At 60.2% G+C, this 23494-nt stretch overlaps 1 protein-coding gene across 1 annotated transcript; it reads left to right on the forward strand.

The window, feature by feature from the left end:
• The first annotated feature begins 3422 nt into the window (after positions 1-3422).
• Positions 3423-22337, forward strand: ARSG (arylsulfatase G). Its single transcript, XM_059828017.1, has 11 exons — positions 3423-3619; positions 3939-4126; positions 5032-5079; positions 5159-5270; positions 5607-5744; positions 8446-8642; positions 9299-9379; positions 12689-12797; positions 17652-17772; positions 21435-21525; positions 21844-22337. The coding sequence occupies exons 1-11, from the start codon at positions 3423-3425 to the stop codon at positions 22176-22178; spliced, it is 1617 nt and encodes a 538-aa protein (XP_059684000.1). The 3' UTR covers positions 22179-22337.
• Positions 22338-23494: the final 1157 nt, after the last annotated feature.

Raw genomic sequence — 23494 nt, forward strand, 5'->3', positions numbered from 1 at the left:
GAGGAGCGCCGTGCCGGTTATCCGGAGGCCTTGGTTCCTGGGTGTGATTCTTCCCAGGTGGCTCATTGGGCTGTAACCACCAGTGCATTATTTCCTGCTTGGCACAAAGTGAGGTGCTGCAACAACCATGTTCCCACCAGAGTCAGTCTGGGGCAATCTCTTATGAGTCACTTATTTTTTTTGCAAAAATAGCTAAAAGATAGTCCTTCAGCTCTGCATGGGTCCGGTTGCAGCAAAGCTATAGGGGAACAGAGATGCTGCTGAAGCGCAGGTCCTGGCGTGGCTGTGAGCGGGGACCGGGGCTCGTCCCAGGGAGGCTCCCCACGACTGCCCTGGCACTGCCGGAGGACGTGCGCAGCGTGCCGCGGGGGCAGAGCCGGCACAGCCCGGACTCGCCCAGGAATTCGAGATGAAAAGGGTCGGAGAGGCACCTCTGCCAAGGAGCTCGGAGGAGAGCGCGCTGGAGTTGATGCCAAGGGGCGGCCTCGTGCTCTGCCAGGGTTTGGACCGGCTCTGGACGACGAAGGTTCTGCAGGAGCCTGGCAAGAGCCGCGCCACGCGTCCCACCTTCCACGGGCTGTGTTCCACCTCTCCTTCAAATGGCCTCTGAGCATCAGAGATCAAGAAGTTTCGTCTGACGCTAGTGCATAAATTTCAGCCCTGGATGACTTTTCCCTGTAATTTAGAGAGAAGAGAGTGTCCTTTGAAAATGCTTTTGATTGTTTTTGTTAGCCGTGTCATCCTGGCGTTCCTCCCCAAAGTAAATGTGAAGGACAGAGGTTTGTGGCGAACGTGGGTTCAGCTCCCTTGGGTTTTGCTCGGTTTTTCTGGGTGGCTGCAGGTGTTGACGGGGGGGTCCCCAATGCACGTTGTGTGGTGCAGGGCCACCCCCCAGGGATGGGATGGGGTCCGGCACGGTGCTGCGTGGAGGACACTCGCAGAGGCTGGGGCTCGGCACGGAGACCACGCTCAGCCTGGCGAAGGGCTCCAGGAGTTGCTGGATGCTGGCGAAGGTGCCGGATTACGTGGTGTGGCTTCCCGGAAAGGGGGAGCACCACCCGCCTTAGGCACGGCTCAGCTGGGATAGTTACGTGGGGCTCAGCTGAACTTTGTCCCTTTTATTTTTCCCCAAACCCAATTCCAGTGCTGGGCGATCTCCTGCTCCATCACCCTGGGGAGAGCCGCGGCCGGAGGGCTGAGATGGGGCTGAGGTCACCCTGGGCCGTGCCCGGGTCAATCCATGCTGTTCCTATGAAGCTGGTGGCTCAAGTCCGTGCTCTCCTCGGTCCAGCTGGGCTCAGTCCCTGCGCCGGGGTGCTGGACTGAAGCAGGGCTGCTCCTTTCAAGCCCCCTTCCCCAAAGAAACCCCAAGGGTTTTCCAAAGAAATTGCAAAGGGAAATTTTAATGGGAAAACAAAGGTGACTTAGCTGCTGCCAAACATGTCCACATACCTAATCTCGATCCTTCTTGCTGTTTGGCAGTTTAGGGCATGAGGGTTGAACTGTGGGTGTGCAGTTGGGTTGTAGAACGGGAGCCAGGCTCGTTTGCTCTTTGTTCGGGCAGGGCTATGCAGCCTCTCCCATGGCTCAGACCCTCTCCCGCGGCTCAGCCCACTGACCCACCACATCCCACCCCATTACTTCGCGTACCGAGGGCTTCGAGGCCCTCAGATGGAAGTTTATAAATTGACGCTCTGGGCTATGAATTATGAATGGAGTCACATCTCTGATCGTTGCAGTGCTACGCCAACAGTCCTGAAGCTGCTCATCTGAGCGACAGCCCAAAGCTTTTAAGATGGGAACAGTGAAACCTGGGAATAATTTGCTTTGCCAGCTACAAACCTCTTGGTGTACAGATGGGGCTCATCGTATTCCCTCTCCTGCCTCCTCCTGTTGCAGTCTCCTCTTTTGTTTTCCGGTATTCCCTTCTCTCCTTGCCCTCCAGGTTTGTCTTCATGGATGTTGTCCTGCTTGGCTGTGTTGACCATCCCATGGGAGCTGCATCCTCCACAGCGTGTTCCTCCCCCAGGGTTGCTGATGCCAACTGGGGACATCTGCCACAGCGCTGGTCCCAGCTGGGTCCCGCTGGTCCCCTGGCCGTCCCCACCCAGGCGCAGGTCTCCTGTGGCCGGTGCTGAGCTCCTCACGCAGGGCTCGGTGGTGTTTTGGCAGATCTCTGCAGCTTCATCTCCTTTTGACCATAACTTTGTGCTCCAGACGTTGGATTTCACGGCTCCATCTCTGCCATCGGTCTTTGGGGTGTTTGTCCTTGAACCTCTCCACCACTGGAGGCCAAATCCTGCCCTAAGCAGCCGTATGTGCTTAATCCTGTAAGCCTGGGTATTTCTGGGGTTTATTGCCTTCTGGGTTTGTCTGGATTTCTGCATTCTTGCCTCCGGGAGCAGCTCCCTCCCGGTGCCCCATGGCCGGCAGCGGGGCTGCTGCCTGCTCTGGCCCGCCGGCAGCAGTGGGGCAGCGTGAGCAGAGCTAAATTTAAAAAATGAGCTTCAGAAGCTTGTTGGTTGTTACAAACGAAGGCAAGGCCCTGCGCATTCCCCCCCACGGTGCTCGGCAGGGAGGGCGAGAGCCCTTGGCAAATGGGGAGGGAGCAGCGCAGCTCCCCGGGGATGACAGCACCGCGGGAAACTGTCCCAGCCCGAGCCATGGATGTGGGAAAGGGGCACCCGTTGTTTCCAGCCCTTTCCAGCTGAGCCATCAAAATATACAACTTCAAAGGCAACGTCTTGGTGTGTGGATAAGCCGTTCTGCCCCAGGCTGCGGTGCAGGAGGGCTCCGGCAGGTCCTGATTGCATCTTGTTTCTCTTGCGCAGGGGATGCTGTAGCGGTGCAAGGGGAAGGATGGACTGACAGCCGCTGGCAGAGCCACAGCAGTTATTTCCCCAGCTGAAGCAAGGCAGGCCAGCGCGTCGGCAAGCTGAGGAGCAGGTCTGCAGGGAAAGAGCAGTTTGTCGGACGCAAACATCCCCCCGGCTGCAACGAGGAGAGAGGAGCCGCTGCTGCAGATCGAGCCCGCTTCTGGAGGGAAAAATACCACTTTGGTTTGGTGTCTAATTAGATATTTACCAGGAAGGAAGGAAAGTTAAAAATAGGGTGACAGTGACTTCAAAGGGTGTTTTTGACTTCTAAGAATAACACCTTTGCTGGCGCCGATTTCAGGAATATCAGCTGTGCCTGGGTGCGAAAGACAGAGGAGACGTTGCAGCTCGGTCGGTAGCCAAGGGAGCAAACCCGGACCTCCCGGCCCCCGGCCTGGCCCCACGGGAGCAGCTAAGGAGGGGACGTTTGCATCGCTGCGAGGGCCTGCGGAGAGCACAACTGCACCCGTGGGGACGCAGCGGAGGGGGTTTGGGGAAGACAAAGCTGCCCGTGCCCCGGCGGGGTGGGAGGGGCCGTGCGGCACCATGGGGACCCCCTCCCCGCGAGCGGTGCTGGTGCTCGCCGCGGCGCTGGCGGGGCTCTCGGCTCCCCGAGCAGTGTGCGGGCAGCCCAACTTCATCATCATCCTGGCGGATGATGTGGGCTGGGGGGATCTTGGGGCCAACTGGGCAGAGACGAAGGAGACCCCGCATTTGGATGAGCTGGCAGCCGAAGGGACGAGGTAATGGCTGTCCCCCCTCGCTGGCCCTCTCCAGGCATCCCCGGTTACTCTGCCCCACAACAAAGGGGTTTCTCTCCCGTGGCGGCCGGCAGGCGAAGGGGGTTTCACTGACATGGTTTTGGGTGCACAGGGAGGGCGGCCACAGCCCAGTACCTCGGGGTGCAGGTCCACCCATCCCCACTGGGACCTGCGAGCTTGATCCCCTGCTCCAGACCCTCATCCCTGGGGCAGAAGGGGACGCCTGCAGGGGAGCAGGGAGGGACAGGGCAGCGTCAGACCATGCAGGGGTTTGCGAGCGAAGGGTCCTTTCATTCTCTAGATTCGTGGATTTCCACTCAGCTGCCTCCACTTGCTCGCCGTCCCGCGCCTCTCTGCTCACGGGGCGTCTTGGCACACGCAACGGGGTGACCCACAACTTCGCCATCACGTCGGTCGGCGGGCTCCCCCTGAACGAGACCACCCTGGCCGAGGTCCTGCGGGAGGCTGGGTACAGCACGGGGGCCATAGGTAATGCCCGACGTGCCGAGGGGACACCCGGGGCGGGGAGATGGCGGAGGGGGGGATGAAGATGCCCGTGTCCGTCCCTTGCGGAGGAGGTAGTTAGGTGAAACGCTGGCAATTAAAGGAAAGGCTAAAGGATCACGTGGGACAGATTTTGCACTTCCGCCTTGGATTTTGCAATCCCAAGCTTAAAATCTTCATTTTCAAGCATATGGTATTGCCTGAAATTCAGGCCCTCCCCCGTTCTCCATTTAAGCTCTAATTGCTTCACTTCACGAGGAATACGACGGGTTTTCCTTAGCAAACATGACTGCGCACAGCAGCTCTGCCCTCCCACATCCCACGCCGGCGTGATGCCACTGGTGCCGGCTAGCAGCGCGGTGCCGGCACGGTTGGTGCCACTGGCCCAGTGGCTTTGGGCACCCTCCTGTCACCGTGGGTCCCCCCCACCTGCGCAAGCCCCAGCTGGTAGCGAGCCCTTTGCATCTGTAGCTCCTGTTACTTGCGCACGTTGTGCTGGAAGAAAAGCCCTCAGTTTTTCCTTTCCCCCTTAGTTTTTGCCGTTTGCCCTCTTGGATCGGCGCATTCGGTGGGAGCAAGCGTGTGCCGGAGGTCAGAGAACGAAGCTGGTTCTTTAGGAGGGGTTAGAAAGTCCTCTCCTCTGAACACAAACGCATGAAAGAGCCTTTTAAGGCTGGAGACAGTCAATTTGCACAGGCACGAGATACCCTATGCATTTTTTCTGAGCTTCTGCAAAAAAAGGCCATTCTGGAAACGCGGCCAGCACAAACAAGTAGCCTTTCTTGTTGCTAGATTAAAGCCCCCAGCACTGCAGGCGCCTCGTGGGTGATGGCTGGCGACGACCGTAGCTGCATTAACCTCTGAAATGATGTTCTGTGGCTTCCACACAGGCAAGTGGCACCTGGGACACCACGGCCACCATCACCCCAGCTTCCGTGGTAAGGGCTGCGCTGGCAGGGACAAGCCAAGTATCCCGCGGCCGCCTTGTCCCCGCCGACACTGTCGTTTGCCCCTCAGGCTTTGACTATTACTTCGGGATCCCCTACAGCCACGACATGGGCTGCACCGACACCCCGGGCTACAACTTGCCGCCCTGCCCACCCTGCCCACGGCACAGCGCGGCTGACAGGTACGGGGGTGCGTGGGGGGTTCAGGTGCTGGCACTGGGAGGTTGGTATTTGCACCGGCATCCCCAGCCCCGAGAGCTGCCCTTTGCTGTGGTTGACTCCCGTTATGCTCCGTGCACCCGTTTTTTCCCCTCACGCACCCCGCAGCAGGGCGCAGGTCGGGGAGGTGGGTTGATCCCTGAGCACCCTGTGCTGCAGGGACGTTGGCATCGTCCCCTTTTCGCTCCCCTCCTTGGCTGTCGCCTTTCTGCTAAGCCAGGAGAACAGCCAGGCTCCGTGCCTGCTGCCATGCCGGTCCCCACTCCGGTGACAAGCGTGGGGTGGCTTCTTCCCAGCAGGATTGCAAGGAAGGACTGTTACACAGAGGTGGCCCTTCCTCTCTTCGAGAACGTCACCATCGTCCAACAGCCCGTCAACCTCAGCAGCCTGGCAGCACGCTACGCAGAGGAGGCGGCGCGGTTCATCCGTCGGGCGAGGTGAGATGCCACCCGCCGTCCCCCGACCCCTCGTGGGACACCGCAAGAGTCTTCTGCATCGTGTTGGTGCGATGCCGGGGGGACGGGTGTTGCCCCGCGGTTCTTGGGGAGGAGATCTGGGGTCTCTGTGGCTCAGCTTCCCAGCCCGCTGGAGGAGGGAGAAGGCTGTCACCCGTGTCTTGCAGGGCTCACCCTGGAAGCCTTTTGGTGCGTCTCCTCTAAAGGGATCGCGTGTGTTTAAAACCACCGTTTACAAGGAAGGTCAAAGCCTTTGGGCTGGGCTGTGCCTCCCTCCTGGGGCTAACGTCCAGCGAGAGCCCGGCTAGCGGGGATGGGAGGGAGGGAGGGGAACGCTGCCATCCCTCTGTCCTCCATCCCTCCGTCTTCGCAGTGGCATGGGGTGAGGTGGCAGCGGGGCGGCGGTGGAGGTGCCTCTGTGGCTGAAGGGTGCCGGCGGTGGCGTGGGAGCGGGCGCTGGATGGGTGCCCGCGGCAGCTCCGGTGGCGGGACCAGAACAGCACCCAGAGGTGTTTAAACCCGCCCGTATGTGGGGTTTAATCCGTTTTGAGGAAAAAGCGCTCTGGGATCCCTGGGCTTCAGGGTCTGCCTTCCCCAGCCGTGCAGGGAGGCGAGGAGCCCGGGTGTGCTCTTCCCTGAGGAGCAAAGCGGCTCCTCCGAGACAACGACCCCGCAGCCCGTCAGGGTTGTGTAATTTTAATCCCTATTATCGGCGGATTATGAGCTGTGACTTTGCAAAACACCTCCCTGCAGCGCGAGGAGGGGAAGCGCTGCCGGGCAGCCGTGTCGGAGCCTGTCCCGCACCTGCATCCAGGGATAACACAGACCTGGGGAAGGGCCACGGCGGGGGGGGCTGCAGGCATGCTTGGGGAAAGGTTTGTGTAACGGGGGCAAACAAGGGGCTGGGCAGGGAGCAGCCTGCGGGGAGATGGCTTGTTATAAGCCTGGGTACCCTTTTGCACACACAATACCTATAGTTTATCCCCTTTGAGTACCAAGAATCGGCTGCAGCGTGGCCCGGCCACGCGGTCGGGATGCGTGCCTGTTAACGGGGCTGGAGGGTACCCGGGCAGCGGGCTGCAGGGCAGCCCTGGTCCCTCCTCCTGTGCAAACCCTCCGCCAGCCCTCCGGGCTGCGGGGTTGCTGTTAGGCTGTGAAACCAAGTGTGTGAGCTCCAGCTTTATAGGCAAAACCTTTAAACTCCCAATAGTATTTTGGGGTTATCTGCGTTCATGGAGAACAGGATTAAGCAGGTGCCTGCCTTTTCTCTCCTTCTCTTTGATGGCTTATTCCAGTTTTCCTCTGCCTGACTCATTCATTACAGGGCAACAAAAGAACACCGGATTTGTCATCTCGGTGTTTTTTTAACCAGTCGTGTCAAGGTTGAGCAATTCGTGGTGGTGAGACTTGGCTCTGCCCAGGACATTTAGAGCACGGCGAACACGGGAGCAAAAGTCAGGGACGTTTGTCTTAAGTTATTGATTAAATGTTTGCTCAATTTTCGGGAGAATTCTGAAATGTCGATGTGTAAAGCAAGTGGGATGTTCAGCTGAACACCGTGGTCATAAGTCCAGCTGGGTGCTGGAGTCTACCCGGTGCTCCGGGGTGGAATGCGAGTCAGGGGAAGCAGCTTTCCCCGCTCCAGGTCTCTGGCATCCCAAGGGGAAAGGTGCCATGTAGCCTTTTGCAGCAGCGGTTTGCAAGGGATGCATCAGCACCGCCTGACCCCCAGCGTTTTGCAGGGGCTGGGCAGGGTGCCGGGGTGACGCAGCCCTTCGCAGGGCTCCAGCGCCGCTGGGGAAGGATGCGGCAGCTCCGGGCGGGATGGGTTTTACTCATTTTCCATCCTCAGGTGGGTGACGGGTAAAGGAAGGAAGTGCCGAAACGCACGTCGGAGGGGCCCCGAAAGCTTTCTGGAGGCAGCGATGGGGCGGCTGGAGCGGGGCGCGTGCGCGGGCTGGGACACGTCCCCGGGATCCGGCCCCTCCCCGCTGCTCGCCATCCCACCCTTCCCCTCGGAGGTCCCTGAGGAAGAGCAGGCCTCGTTGGAGGAGATAAATATAGCCGTAAACAAGAAAACAGGACGTGTCCTCTGATGATTTAAAAGCAAACAGGCAGCAGGGCAGCGCGTGGCGAGCGAACGTGCCGCGTTCCCTGTCCAGGGCTGCTCCGCAGCACTGAGGCCGTGCTCGGGGTCGGCGTGGGCATCCTTCTGCTGCTCATCCTCTGCTAAAATCACTGGCGGGGGCCGAGCGCTTGCTGGGGAGGGGGAGAAAGGGCCAAAATGGGCCCTGTGAGAGAGGGAAGGGAGGTGGGTGGGTGCCAGGGGTGCACCGACGCGGGGGTTTGGCCGCTGGAGCGGGAGGAAGGGGTGAGCCTGTCCCCAGTGGGAGGACAGTTGACAACGAGGGGACAAAAGGGGAGAGGTTTAAGCAGGAGCAGGGAGAAGTGGCTCACACTGGGCCAAGCATCCCCTTGCAGAGGGGTTTGCAGCTGGCTGATGCATGCAGGGTGTTTTTTTCCCCCGGGAGCTTTGGCAGAGTCAGGGGTGGCTGCAGGGCTCCTGGGAGGAAGGGCCACCGGTCTGTGTCCCCAGGGTCTGCAGTGCCACCACTCCAGTGACCTGCTGCCACCTTCCCCTTCCCGGACCCAGCTAAACGCTCTCCCTTTTTTCCCTGCACAGCGACAGCGGACGCCCCTTCTTCCTCTACCTGGCGCTGGCCCATATGCACGTCCCACTGGGGGTCCCCCCGCCGCTGCCCCCCGCCTCGGGCAGGAGCATCTACGGAGCCGCCCTGAGCGAGATGGATGCCCTGGTGGGACGGATAAAGCAGGTCGCTGACAGCCATGGAAAGGGCAACACGCTCCTGTGGTTCGCAGGTACAGCAGGAAAACCGGCTGCGGTGGCTGGGGGCGATGCCGGCGGCTGCGCTGGCACCAGCCTGGGGTGTGCATGGGTGGCGGGGGACAGGACCCATGTTTGTCCCCTACCCTCCATGCTCCTGGCTGCTCTGCGGATGGGGAGCGATCAGCAGCTGCGGCTGAGCTGCCCGGGGCTGTCACATCGCAGGGACAGGGGTCCCGGGCTGCTGCGGCCGCTCAGCTGGGTGCCCACCCCATCACCCCCCTTCGGCTGCAGGGCTGAACCGGCAGGGCCGTGCCTAATTAAACCGCAAATCCTCATTCATTAAGAAGCCCAAATCCGCTCTCGCTGAGCAGCCTCCCTAATGAGGATGTCTTGCTCCTGACGACAGGAACCGCTCCGCCGCTCATTAACGCCCAAGGCTGGTGGCAGCTGTCCCCCCCTGCGCCCCAGCTCCAGCTCCAGCCCCTCGCCCGGGACTCGGGCAGCCCTGGCCCTTGAAAACAAACTTTGAGAAATAAAAATAAATAAACCTGCTGCTCCTGCTAACGTGGGAAAGCATCACAGGGATGGGAAGGAGGGATGGAGGGGTCACTTGTCCTTGCTCGCCCCCCATTGCAGAGGTGCCCCCCGATCCTGGTGTCGCTCATGGGGACGTTTCTTTCTCTTGCAGGTGACAACGGTCCTTGGGCGCAGAAGTGCGAGCTGGCGGGACGCCTGGGGCCGTTCGTGGGGGCCTGGCAGAGGCAGCGAGGTAACCTGGCAGTGTGTGGGGGGACTCCCTGTCCCCAGGGGCGCAGGGGGGACTGCTCCACAAAGCCCTTCTTTGCCCATCAAGGGGGACGTGGGGAGCATTTCACCCCCTAGCCTTTCCGCTGGCTGCTGCCCTGGGCTGAGTTGCCTTCAAGACACCCCAGAATAATTTTTGTCTTTCAAGCAGCCAAGTTTTCCCCTAAAACCGCTGCTGGGGGGAGCTGAGGCCCCCCTGGTCCCTGTTACCCCGGAGCTTGAGGTGAGTGGCTGCTGGTTTTGGAGATGGGACGCTCTCGCCGCCCAAGCACCGGGGCCATCGGCTCCGGCAGGGTCTCGCAGCCCCCAGCCCCATCCTGCCCGGAGGAGAGCGCCCGGCAGCCCTCCCAGCCCAGCCCCGACAGGCTTTTCTTTTCTTTCTCTCCAATGTTTGGTTGTTGGGTTTTTTTTCCTGCCTTTCCTCCTTTTCCGGCCAAGCCATCTGCTTGGTGGGTTTATTTCAGCCGGAGCGGCCAGAAGCATGCATGAGTCAGGCGTTTCCCACTTCTGCTTGTATTACGCAGTGTAAACGCGCGCCGGGCTCGGTTCCCCTCTTTGCTCGAGGTCAGCGGGCAGGGAGCGGCGGCGGAGGGGCCGCGGGCGGCAGCGCCTCTTTCCTCCTCCGCTTCCTGACACCCAGGCGATGCAACCGTGGCCGCTTCCCTGCGCAAACGCTGCCGCCGGGCTGGCCCGCGTTCCCATTCCCAGGGCCCTTCCTTCGGCTGGCCCCGGGATGAAATCGTAACCTTAATTTATTTTTTTTTTAGTAAACAAACCCTGCTGACGACCTGGGTTGCTCTTGAGCAACCGACAGTCACAAGCCGGAGCAGATGGTACAGGCAGTCCAGCGTTCGGGAACAAAGCTAGGAAAACACGGCCCCTTTCCAGCATCTCGCTGCCCTGTGAAAACACCCCGAGCCCCGGCTACGGCAGGAGGCTGGGGAGGAGGTCGGGCTGGCCGGGCTCTAGGAGCTGGCTGTAAATACCGGCTGGGAAGGATGACTTCTGAAATCCCTCGGCTGGTTGTTGCACGGTTATTTTGAAAGCCAGCCCGGTGTTGCTCTCCGCTGCCGGCTGGTCTAACGCTGCAAACACCCGCCGGCATGGGTGCTGGGTGGGTGGGACACTCAGCCATCCCATCCCGGGGGTGTCGTCCCCGGCGGGGAAAAGCAGGGCAGGGGGGACGGGCTGCTCGGGACTCTATACATTTTGCATAGCTTGGTGTTTCCTTTTAGGGTCCAACCCAAATTCCAGGGATGTTTTCCATTGATTTCAGGCGGTCACTGGAGTCGGTCCTCTCTGGGGGAGAGCAGTACATCAGTGCGTGCTGTGCCCCTTCTCTGGCTGGGGAGCTTCCCACAGCCCCTAGCCCGCCCCGAAAACCCATCTCCCACCTCGGGGCCAAGAGCCCGGCAGGGTGGGATGCTGGGATGGAGATGCACCTTTCAGGGATGTGCTGCTGGGTGTGTTTTGAGGCAGGTTTGGGAGGCTCCAGGCCCCGTGTCCCTGTGCCGGGAACCTGCTGTGCATGGTGGGAGTGGGACCAGGGGTTTCATCCCGGCATGGGAATGCTCAGTTCAGCCTTCCTGGAAAGCCGTGGCCTCCATGGTCCCCACAGCAGCAGGGCTGCATCATCCCTCTGTGGAGAAGAATCCCTGGTTGGGTTTGGGGTGTTTCAGCCCCGTTTACTGCCCAAAGTGTTAATGTGACCGCGTTGACAGGCGGCTGCGGCGTTCTGTCCAGCCAGAGGTACTCGGGTGGCTGGAGGGACATACCCACCCGATGTCCTCCTGGAGACCCCTCGACAACGCGTGGAAAAGCCCTTGAAATGCAGCTGCCTTACTAGGAGGACGAGTTATTTAATATATGTGCAGAGATGGGGATTGATATGAATTGCTATCACCTCCTAGGGGGTCTAAAGGCAGGGGAGGCACCTTGCTTAAGCCGTATGTGATCCACGTTAGAAGCGCTGTTACGTTTCCAATGGCCACAAGAGACCCCAGTGCCGGCTGTGTCCCACCGATTCAGGCTCCAAAGAGATGTACATCAGGGGGAGATGCCAAAAGTTTGGGTGGGGAGTGGGAGAGATTGGGAATGTGCCTGGTCAGTGCCGGCAGGATGGGCAGCAGGGTCAGAAACCTTTTCTGTGGACTATTCTTTGTGCCGCTGGTGCCGTGGCATCCTTGCCTTACGTGTCCCCCGCTCCGGCGGTGTGGGTCCAGCGGCATCGCTTGGGAGTGCAGGATCAGCCCAGATGCTCGTAGCATTGGGCAGTGACTCCCGGAGAGGCCAGGCTGGGATGGGGACCAGCACAGGGACACGGAGGAGCGTGGGGCAGCGTGGGGACCTCGTCTCTCTTGGCTCTGCCCGGAGGAAATGGCTTTGGGTGAGCACCGTTGCCATGCGCACGCTGAAAGGCGGGCGGACAAAGGCTGCGCCTGGGAAGTTTGCTCGGTGAATTGGGTTGGGATTTTCTCTCTGCCCCATTCCCAGCCCCTTCCCCCCCCAGCTGCCTGGGGCCCTTTGGGCTACAGCCAAAGCAGAGCCTCTCTAACGCCCTTCCACCCATTTCGATGCTCAGCACCCCCGTTTTGGTGCTCAGCATCCCCATTTTGTTGCTCAGCACCCCCATTTCGGTGCTCAGCACCCCCATTTCAGTGCCCAGCGTCCCAGCTGGAGGAAGGGACCGGGCAGCCTCCCCACGCCATGCATCTCAAACCCGAGGGCAGAGCCAGGGGCATTTTGGGTGATGTCAGGGAAACAACCCAACAGGTTGATTAGCCAGCAGGAGGGTTATCGGCAGGACTGCGTTTTTAACGAAGCGGGTTTCCAGCAGGCTGGGGGGGCTGTCGGTGCTTTACTGTGTGCAGGGCAGCAGCCGCCTGCACGGGGCCATTCGCAGCTCCTGGCATAAATTCCTACACTTCCCACCTGCTCCATATTCTTGCCCGACATCAAAAGTGGATGGAAATGTGGCAGCTCCAGCAGCCGGCTGCATTTCTCATTGCTCGCTGAAGCAGAGGAGAAACACAAGGCACTGCCAAACTGAGCCCCCTTTCTTTTCCCTTTCCCTATTTCTTTTAAAAACTTTAACTCTTCTCCCTCCGCTGACCCAGCTCCCTCTCCAGTGAAATCGTCCTCCTTTGGGGTCATTTACTCCATCTCTGCCTTTGAGTAGTTCCTTTCCCAGGGAAACTCCTGCATCAGGATTTTTTCCCGTCAATGCAAAGCTCCCGGGCAGCGGGATGCTGAGCGCTGCCCTTTTCTCTTGCAGGTGGGAGCTCAGCGAAGCAAACGACCTGGGAAGGAGGGCACCGGGTGCCGGCGCTGGCGTACTGGCCTGGCCGCATCCCTGCCAAGCGGACGAGCCGTGCTCTGCTCAGGTAAGAGCCTGGCCGGGTCGCATCGGGCAGCGGGGCAGCCCCTTTGCCCCCATTTGGAGGGACCCACCGTCCCCGTGCTGGGACCCAGGTGACGATCTGGATTTTGGCAGCAGTGGCTGCCCACGCTGGTTATTGCCTGCTCTGTGCCAGACTCTGTACTTTTGTCCTCTCCCAAGCCCGTAAGACTTAATGCTTCAGCAAAGAGGAGTTGAAAGGGCTTTTTGTGAGGCTGGTGGATTGGCATTAGCAGCCGCCGGGCTCCGTGTGCCTCCTGGCCGCGGTGGCTGAGTGCCTCCCGATAATTAAAAGATGACGATGTTCTCTCTCTCCACCAAGAAGCAGGCTTAGGCTTTGTGGTTGTGAATGGCTTTATGTGGAGGAGGGTGCGGTTGTGGGAAAGGCTGGCCGGAGAGATGGTGCTTGCAATCAGCGCAGGATGCGGCCGGGCTGGGAGGTAGCGAGTGACTTTTGCCGTTTCCGGCGAGAGCGGAGGGGAAGGGCTGCTGCCTCCCGCTCCTCGCCTCGCCGGGGAGCGCTGCACTGCGGGGGGTGGCGTGGAGGGGTCCTTATTGCAGCAATATTGCACCTCTGCATGCAGCACTTGCAGCTTGCCTCGCACCAATCGCATGTCTCCGTGCAGCACTTGCAGCTCTGCCTTGCAGCGATCGCACCTCTCCGTGCAGCACTTGCAGCTCTCCTTGCAGCAATCGCACCTCTCCGTGCAGCACTTGCAGCTCTCCTTGCAGCAATCGCACCTCTCCGTGCAGCACTTGCAGCTCGCCTCGCACCAATTGCATGTCTCCGTGCAGCACTTGCAGCTCTCCCTTGCAGCAATCACACCTCCCCGTGCAGCACTTGCAGCTCTGCCTTGCGGCAATCGCACCCCTCTTTCCAGCCCTCCTTTGCAGCAAATGCAGCGCAGGGGGCACAGCCTGGGGTGGGATGCCCCGTCCCCTTTTGTCCCCTGAAGCATACGATGTTGGAGGTCAGGGTGGTGGGGCCGGGGGGGTGTTGCTGGGAGTTGGGAAGGAGTGTCCCAGCTGCTGGAAGCGGGTCCCGACTTGTGGGCCCCGGGGAGGCATTGGATGTTTCTAACGTCCATGAGATAAGCCGGAGTCACGTACTCCTTACATGGCCTGAGGGCAGCTCTGGGAGCTGCATTTTTGCGCACGGAGAAGGTTGGAGGCATAAGCTGGGTGGGTCACTGGCGTGTGGCGAGGGGATGGGGCACACGCAGCACCCCTTGGGTTTCACCTCCAAACCCTTCCCCTCCACGGGCAGGTGATGGACCGACCACTGGGACATGGGGCAGAGCTGCCAACCCCTGCCCACGCCGGCGGCCAGGGCAGCGTGGTGCAGGATCAGTGCCGGTCCCCAGCCCCCTGTCCCACCAGCCTCCTCGCCCCCCCGCGCACGCTGCAGCCCTGCCGCCGAGCCCAGGCATTCCGTTTATCTCCTCCAAGACCTTATCTCCTCCATTTCCCAGCTCCGGTCCAGCAGGTTGGACAGCTGGAAGTCTAGAAAGCCGGCGGCAGCACAGGCTGTGCTGCACGCTGGGTGCTGGGAAAGCGGCTCTGCAGCTCCCCAGGAGTCACGGCACACCCGGCGTACTCCCCGGCACAGCCCGGCATTGCCACGGGGCCATGCCCGCCTGGTGCGGGGTGATGCCGAGCTGTGCAGGGTGATGCCCTGGCATCAGGAAGAGGCAACCCCCTGTTCGGGAGGCAGCACAGAGCCAGCCTGGGGGACGCAAGCAATGGCTCATGACTGTGGTCCCGGCCACGGCCTGAGCTCTCGGGCAGGGGATGCAGAGGGATGCAGAGGGACGTGGCGGGGTGAGGAGGGCAGGAGCTGCTCCGTGCTTGCAGTGTGTTGGGGCGGGTGGCTTTTCTCTGCACCTAGAGTCATCCTTGGGGACATCCCTCAAAGGACAAGCATGTGAAATAGGGCGGTTGAAGACTGGTTCCCCCAGCTGATGGGGAAGACCAAGAAGCTGGGGAAGGAATGACATCTGTGTGCAGATGCAGCTGGGAGACCTCTGCACACAAGGAGGGACCTCTGCCTGGTGGCATCCCCTGGGAAGGGCAGGAGCTGGGCAAGGGCAGGCGCTGACCGCCTGCATGAGCCTCCTTCTACCCCTGAGGTTATGAAAATGCCCACAGCCTTTGCCATCTGGCTCGGGAGAAGAGCCTGCCCAGGACTCCGCCTTGCCTCTCCCCGGCATCGCTTGGCTTCGCGTCCTCCCCGGCGCAGGGAGCAGAGGGGTGAGCGAGGGTGAGCGTGCCCGGGGGCCGGGGAAGCTGAAGCCAGCGGAGAAATGCTGATGCATCCCCGCAGACCTGCACCTGCACGCTGGTTTCTGCAGAAAACTGCCTTGTCGGCTTTTCTTAATTATATTTAATTGTCGAAGCCACCCGCCGTGCTTCTGCCCTTCCTTGCCCCAACCCAAAGTAGGGCACAGAAGAAATAGGTCAGTGGGGTGGTGAAGAAGCAAATTGCACCACCCGGGCTGTGCCGGCGGTGTGGGGCTGGGCAGGTTGGGCAAGCCGGTTGGGGTGTGGGGAGAGCTGGTTCAGCTGCCGGCAGCGCGTCATTGCCAGGGCAGGGCAGGGCTCCCTGCCGCCGTCATGCCCAGGGTGCTCATCGCCAGCGCAGCGCCCCGGGGCAGCTCTGCCCCTCGGGCAGCAGGCAGGGAACTGCCTGTCCCCGGGCGCTGCCAGCCCCTTTTCCCTCGGCCTTTGGGGCGGCAGCAGGACGCTGGAGTGACTTAATTTATTAAATCTCCCTTGGCCATGGCTGGGGTTGGCAGCATGGCTTCCCCTTCCCCTGCAACGCGGCTTCCCCAGCTTGCCCTCTGAGATGTGCCCTCGCTTTGATGCCAACTTTGGCCAAAATTCTATTTTTTGATGCCTTTTTCCACGGGACACATCTGCCTGCAGCCGAGGGGATCTTCGACCACCTCTGCACGCAGTCACGTTGTCCTGCCACCTCGGTGACGGTTTCCAGCGGTCCCATCCGCTGGATCGGGGCCGCTTGGTGCAACCATGCGAGTATCCGCATGCACTGTGCTGGGAGCCGGCTCCTGAGGGTGCTGAGCACCCACGGCACCAGAAGCGCTGACCGGGGCCTGCCCCAGGCTGCCATTTCGGGTGGACCAGGCTGACCCCAGCGAGGTGCCTGCAAAGTTGTGCCCTGCCTTGGGTGCAGCGAGGAGCCAGGATTTTTTTCGGCGCCTCCCGGCTCGCCTGGCCGCTGGGGCCGTCTCCATGAGCGTGCCGTACCGGGGCTGCCTCTCAGCAGTGTTTGTTCTTATTTGTTCTCTCCGTCTCTTAGCAGCTAAATTAAAACTTGTTGAAGGGGAGAACCAGGGGCCCTTAAGCCTTCAGCTTTTTACTCTCTCCGCTCACGCAGCCGTCACCATGCACCGCACCGGAGCAAGGTGGCAGGACCACAGCAGCACCCTGGGTGCCCCCGAATTTGGGGGACATGGTGCTTTTGCCTCCTCCAGCAATTTCCTTGCCCCAACTGACCCCCCGAGCTGCTGGCGCGAGGGTTTTGCAGCCGGAGGGATGCGGGCTGAGACCCCGTTGGCCTCCTGGCACGGGTGGCTCTGCCTGCTCATCAGCTCCCGTGCCATGGCTTCGTCCCTGGGGAGGGCAGCACTGTCATGTGTCACTTGGCCACACTGACATCCCACTGTCCCCCGGGGCCGTGGGACACCCCAGGTGCGGGGTGGCTCCTTTTAGAGGTGTGGGGTCACCCTGTCCCCACGTCCGCGAGAGGGAGGGATGTGCTCGGTGGTGGCGAGCTTGTGCCTTGCAGCAGCGGGATGTGGAGGGGTGAGGGTCAGATGTGGGGGCTGTGAGTGGGCTGTCCCCGTCCCACCGGAGTCGAGCCTGGACCCCACTGGGCAACGCAGCCGGCGGAGGGCGAAGCCCGTGCCCAGGCTGGACAAGGGGCTGGCAGCAGGGCTGGGTGATCCCCGTCCCACCCCAGCAATGACTTTGCTTGACCCGCAGCCCCCCCGTGCCATGGGGACGTGCCGGCAGGCGAGGAATTGCCACGGCCGAGCTCTGGCCCTGGGGCCACAGGTAGCAGGCGGGAAAGCAGAGACTCTCCCTCCTTGCATCCCTGCCGAGCCAGAGGGACACCGGGTCACCCGCTCCTTCCCTGTGTCGCTCCACACCGGGAAGCAACCAAGGACGAGCCCCGAGCACTCTTTTGCGGCTGAGGCCCCTGAAAAACCCGAGAGGCATATGGTGGAAATGCTGACGGGCGTTTTGGTGGGAGCGCACAAAATAGCACCGCTCTCATTTTCCATTCTGGCTGCGACGGCTCGTGCTGCGCCATGCAAAAGCGAGACCACATTTTCCTGGGGCGATGGGATCTGCTGTCATTGGCGTAAAAAGTCCCTGTGCTAGCACTTTCTCCGGAGGGTGACCTGCTGCCTTCCCCGTGTGTCCCCGGCGGGGACAGGAGGGCGGGAGGGGGCTGCCCCGCTCCCCGCCGTGCCCCTGCCCTGCGGGTGCGGGATTTGCCAGGCGTGGGGAGCAGCAGATCCTGGCTGAACCCCCAGCGCCTGGCGAGCAGCCGGTGCCGGGGGTGGGAGGTGTGCGAAGCGAGGGCTTGCCGGGGCCGAGGCGCTGCTTGAAGCTGGTTTTAACCTTTTCTGCAGAGCTCAGCTGTTGGGATGTGTGCTGGGGAGCGGTCACCCCCTCCCCTCTAAGGCACCCCCCTGCCCTCGGTGCACCGAGTGCCACCCCGGGGCGAGGGGCTGCGGGGTGCAGATGGGGCTGGGGGGACCCTCTGGGGATCTTTGCTCCTTGCTCTGATGAAAGCCACCTCTTTCCCCAGCACCCTGGACATCTTCCCTACGCTGGTGGCCCTGGCTGGGGCGGCGCTTCCCCGGAACAGGCGCTTCGACGGCTTGGACGTGTCCCCGGTTCTCTTTGGGTGGTCGGACGTGGGGCACAAGGTAAGGCAGAGCCACCCCCCCTACCCCGGCCCCGGTGACATCCCCCTCCTGACAGCAGGTCCCACCGCTTCTGAGCTAAAACAGGTAAGTGGGGGGCAGAAAGGCTCAGAGCTGGCGACGTGTGGACCCACGGGAGCATCATCCCCCTGGTCCGGAGGAGGAGGACAGCCGGAGACGGTGGGGTGCTGCAGCAAGGCTGGGCGCAGGGTACCGGGGTAAAAGGGCTTTTGGATTAGCGAAGAGTTGTCTTAGCTAAGAGAAATGCTTTGTTGATAAATCTGGGATTACAGGTGAAAATGCCTGTGCATGCAGCCCGGCGTGCCTTCCCGTGTGCCAGCAGGGCTGTGCCCGCTGTCCCGGGGGACACCGTCCCAGGGGATGCTTGGGCTTGCCTGCCCGCACGGCAGCCCCGTGGTGCCCAGCACGGGGTGCCTCCTTTCCGATTGCAAAAGGTACGCCAGTGTGGGAAACAAAACATCCCAGGGGCTCGGACCAAGTTTATTTATCTGCTTTATTTATCTGGCCAGATCGAGACATATCGAAGCCCTCCTTCTCCCCGCTCCTTGGCTGGGGAACGTGCCCGTTACTGATGCTCAAGCTGGGCAGCCCGCCCCGCACCCTGCAGCTCTGCCCGTACAAAAGGAGCTGCTGACAGCTCCTTTAAGCCTAAAATACGCAGTTAGCAGAACAAGCAGTATGGCGATGCATTTTTCTCGGAGTTGCACAAGATTTTGTAGAACCAAAAGAAAAAGGAAAAAAAAAAAGTGGCTTTAATAGCAATCCCACAGATAAAGCCTGATTTTGCTTTAAAGTCCACCCTCCTGCGAGAACCACGAGCCAGCTCCCAGCGGGGATCTTGGATTTGCTTTCTGCGTCCATCAGGGTTTTGGTATTTGCTTCGTATTTATGGAACCCTCTGCTGAACCGTGAGATAAAGCGGGGAAGCGGATGGGATGCGGCCAGCGTGCTCCACTGTGCTCCTTGGGATTAACCCTCTTCTCCTGCATGCATGGCGCTGGGAGGGGGGGACCGGTGGTTTGCTGGGAGCGATGGTTTGCTGACAATGATGGTTTGCTGGGAGCGATGGTTTGCTGGGTGTCAGGGCACGGTGGAGGGGCACGAGCCCACGCCAGCCATTCCTGCGTGTTTCAGACTGAGGAATAAAGTCCTGAGCTGCGATGCACCGCCAGCTCCCGGGCGGGCTTCCCCAGCATCACCCCGGCCCAGTGCTTTTTTTGGGGGGGTTGTGCTGCAGTCAGGGGTGAGTTAACCCCTGCGAGGCTGGGAGCTGGGTTGTTCTGCCCGTCCCAGCAGCACGAGCAGGGTGGGCATCCCTGGGGGATGCGATCCAGGTGCCCACGCTCCACGCTGCCACGGGGCAGGGTGACCTTGGGGGGGGACACACAGCACCCACCTGCTCCAGCCCCACGGGGTGGCCGGGAGCAAAAGGGTGTCCCCGCTCCCTCCTGTCTTGGCCCTCTGCCTTTCCTCTCCCGCTTGTGAGCAGCTGATAGCAACCCCCCCGTTGATGTTGCAGGGTTTTCCTTGACACAAATCCTCCCGAAAGCGGTTCCTTTGCTCGTCGCCCCGCCGCCCGGTTTCCACACGCCGCCGGCAGCCGCTTTCCTAACCGGGGTCCCTCGGGCGGCTGAGGCTCCCCGGCGCGAGCTGCCCGGGGTAACCTTGCTCGGCGTCCCAGCCCGCGCGCTCGGCACCGGCACAACCTGCGGCGGGGCTGGGGCGAAGCCAAGGTCCTGTTTTGAACAAAGGCTGTTTACAGTAAAAATAAACACATCCTACAAAATGTATCAAGGGTACAAGTGTCAGACAAATAAGCTCTTCCCATTAGTTTAACGGCAGAGGGGTGTGCGCCTGCTCCCCGTGCGCTTGCTCGCTTGTGCAAAGAGCCCGGAGCACCGAGTTCAGATAATGGGTTTTCTGGGGAGAAAAGGCTTCCCCCCCCCCCCTTTTTTTTTTTTAATTAAAATAACGAAGTCAAAGCTCAATAGACGGGTTGCAGACCTGGGAGTATTTCTTGGAAGGGCTCAATCGAAACAAGCTCCTTAACTATGCAGTAAATTATAATAGATTTTCTTAGCGTGGGGTTTTATGAGGCAGGTTTAGGAACGCGCTCGTTGGTAGCCAGGGAGGTCTGAGTGCCTCTACACCGAGATGGCAGCGTCCCAGCTGTGCTGCTAAAGGTAACGCCAACTGGCGACAGGATATAGGCAAAGCTTTAGGGCTGGAAGCAGACGAATCGGTTCAGTTCCTGGTCCTTTGGCTTCATGGGCCCTTGAGTATTTGCTGATTTCTACTGCAGAGCTGTTTTATTCTGACCAAGGAGCGTCAGCATAAGGGGACTCTGTAGCAGGGCTTCCCTCCTTGCAGCAGGCTTACACTGAACCACCTTTTTCACTTTACACCCTTAATTTTCTTCCTTAAAACATGATTTTTAAACCAAAGTCCAGAAAGTGAATATTTTTTTTAATTTGCCTTGCAATGGAGGGCAATAAAGGAAACCAAAAGCATTTGGAAATCACCCCCCACCCTGAATCCTGGCATTTCTTGGATGAGTTACCAACTGGCCCCCCGAGACAGCGGCTGCATCCGGATTGGGCAGCGTGGGATCGACATCTCCCGGCGACCGAGCGGGTGCCCCGCGGTGCTGCGTGCTGGTGCAGCGCTCCGCGCCGGGCACCTGCTAAGGCATTACCGCGCTGATCAGCTGCGAACGCTGTTACTAAACTCGGCACTGCAGCTGCCTACAACTTCAGCAGATGTTTCTAATTTTTAGCACAGTGGAAATTTCTTGAATCACTTTTAAACTCAATTCCCAGGGAGGAAACCTCGAGTGACTCATCCCTCAATGAAGCCATTGGCTCTGCGGCAGATACTATCTGACAGACGAGCCCGCTGAACTGTCCAGCTCACTTGTCTTCTCGCTCCCGTGTGCCAAAGCAGTCGTCCTGTGCAGATCAAGTGTCCTAAATACCGAAAGGGAGAGATTCGACCCACCCTCCCCTCCTTCCCTTCCTTCTCACCCCCCTTTCTCGTGCCGGGACGGCTGTTGTTAGGGAAGGGAGCGCTCGCACAGCGGGGTGAGTCAGCGGCGGAGACGGAGCGGGAGTGATGTTCCAGCACCTCACCTACCCGTGCAGCCTCGGCTTCGCATGAGCTCACCCTCCGCTTGTGGCTTGCTGCTGGCCCCAGGCAACGATTCGGCTCCCTTAGATGGCCCTGCCACGAGCTGAGCTGTGAGCACCGAGGGAGATGGGTGTCTCGTTGGCATGGGGCAGTGGTGGGTGACGTAGAGCACCTGAGACCGTCCCAGCACCGGAATATTCTGCCCTGTTCTGCTGAAAGCTCCAGCACCTTTGTGATCCCTTTCCTGCAGCAGAATTGGCCTGGGGAGGTAAATTCGGGGGTCCTGCGCGCAGGGCCAGGAAGGCACAAGAGAGATGCTGGTGTTGCCCGGTGCCCTTTTGCTGTCACCCCACCCTTCAGCAAGAAAAACTCCTTTGGTTGCTCCGAGTCCAGGGGCTAAATGGTGTGTCTGAGTGTGTGCACGGGTGGGACATGGTCTCGCCTGGGGAGGGAGCGGGTGTCACAGAGCGGGTTTTCTCTGCAGTGGGCTGATGGGCACTGCTCTGTTCTTCCTTCAGGTTCTGCTCCACCCCAATAGTGGGGCAGCTGGGAAGGACGGCGAGATCGAGACGCTACGGCTGGCTCAGTACAAGGTGTTTTACACCACAGGTACCGTGTCCCTTTTAGAGATCGTAAAGTCTGGGAAAAAGCTTCTGGAATTCTTGGTTCCCTGCAGATGCAGGTAAAAACCAACTCGGGTTAATTCAAGCAGGAGCAAGCCCAGCGAGGAGTAAGTACGTGCCCACCCTGGGTCTGTGGGATGGGCTTTGCAGCCCTGGGTTGTTGGCCTCAGCAGGACTAGCAGCAGGACCCGGGGTCCCAAAGCTGGGACATGGTGGGACTGGGCCATCACAGACGGGTGAGGAATACAGAGGAGATCCCTGGGCAGGCTGGGACTCCAGTGGTTTTCTCTTGTTTCCTCCCTAGGAGGGGCGATGGCTTGCGACGGGAGCATTGGGCCAGCTGAGCATCACCAGCCACCCCTCATTTTCAATCTGGATCGCGATATCCAGGAGCAGGAGCCTTTGGATGTGGCATCCAGAGAGTATCAGGCAGTGCTACCTGCAATCAGCAGGGCTTACGCCCAAGCTCTGGAGGACATCGCAACAGACAACACCTCGGTTGCAGACTACTCCAAAGACCCGGCCGCGACCCCCTGCTGCAACACGCAGCACGTGGCCTGCCGATGCCAAGGGGCCGGGTCTCACGCAGCCGTGCTGGACCGTCGCACGGAAAGAAGAGCAACACGGCTTTGTCTTTAAGCAAATAATTGCTCAGGCTGTGCCTTTCCCGAGTCTGGTTTCTGTGAACGGGGCTGTTGCGCGTGCTGGCTCCAGGCTGGAGGTTGGCCACGGAGGAGAGGGATGGAGGCTGCGGTCCCCTTTGCTCCGTGCTATGATGCAGGGAGGTGAGTTAGTTGTGGGTCTGCGTAAGCACACGGAGGGTCCCCTTTGCTGCAGAGCAGGACTGTCACCCCAGCAGAGCCGGGCACTGCAGTACCTGGTGGCTCCGGGCACATGGAAGGAGACAGGCTTTTTGTAGGGCTCTTTGGCTGAGAAAGAGGCAGGTCTTGGATTAAAACTACCTTCTGTGAGAGCTGACTTTGGGAGAATTTCTCTGGGAAATTCGCTTGGCTTTCCTCTAAAAGGGACCTTATGGGAGCAGCTGGTGGGAGCGCAGGGCAGGGGAGGACAGGGCCCTGAGCCCCCCTGAGCAAACGTCCCTTCTGGTGCTGAGATCCTGGAAGTCCGTGGCTGCAGAGAGGAAATTCCCGGCTGGCACGAGGTGAGTGCTCTGGGAAACGGAGCACTTGCCCCTCCAGCTTCCAAGCAAGGTTTATTAACGGGGTTACGTTAGAGACCCAGCTGTCTGTAAAAGAAAGAGGGTCCTGGGCTCTCCTGGACTGCTGCCCTCCCCGTGGGCAGGATGCTCGGCTCGTCCTGCGGCTGCTTTGCACTGCCACAGCAGAGCTCAGGGCTTGCGCTGAGACATTCACCCAAGTCCCAGTGTTGGGAAAAGGCTTTTTTTGGGAAGGTGTGGGGGAGAGGTGTGCAGTGCGGAACTGGGGTAGCCGCTCCCCGTCAACTCTGCATGGAAAGACCGATGGTGTCACTGCCTTTTTTTTTTAGGGTGGGCAGGAGAGGTCCCTGCCCCGAGGCCTCCCGGCAGATCAGGGCTCCAGGCAGAGAAGCTGCTCCTGCCGATCCCAGTGCGATACCAGGGAGGCAGATGGGGCAAAACAGCTCTTGTGGGGCCATTTCTGAGCAGATGCAAAGGCCTGGGGAGCTGCAAAGGCAAAATCGAACGTGCAACTGAAACTTAAGAAACCACCGGGCTTTCTCAGCAGCTGAGTGAGGGTTTTCTGAAACAGTTTTGGACTCCAATTTACGCACCCAGATCTTTCTTTGGACAAGCCGTAAGTGGATTTGTGTGAACTTGGCCAGGTGGGTCGGGTGGAAGCAGGCGTCCTCGCACCAGCCCCCCAAACCCACTCTCCCACTCATAAAACTTAATCAAGACTGACATCTTTAGGGCCCCACAAAGAACAGCAGGAGCACGGGCAGCGAGCTGCCAGGGA

Source organism: Gavia stellata, chromosome 22 (genome assembly GCF_030936135.1).
Source record: "Gavia stellata isolate bGavSte3 chromosome 22, bGavSte3.hap2, whole genome shotgun sequence".
Lineage (NCBI taxonomy): Eukaryota > Metazoa > Chordata > Aves > Gaviiformes > Gaviidae > Gavia > Gavia stellata.

Bases quoted from the DNA above. Each gene is read 5' to 3' on its own strand.
- ARSG (XM_059828017.1), top strand. From the start codon at position 3,423: ATGGGGACCCCCTCCCCGCGAGCGGTGCTGGTGCTCGCCGCGGCGCTG. The intron at 4,127-5,031 runs GTAATGCCCGAC...GCTTCCACACAG, and splicing joins GTACAGCACGGGGGCCATAG to GCAAGTGGCACCTGGGACAC. The intron at 8,643-9,298 runs GTACAGCAGGAA...TTTCTCTTGCAG, and splicing joins CACGCTCCTGTGGTTCGCAG to GTGACAACGGTCCTTGGGCG.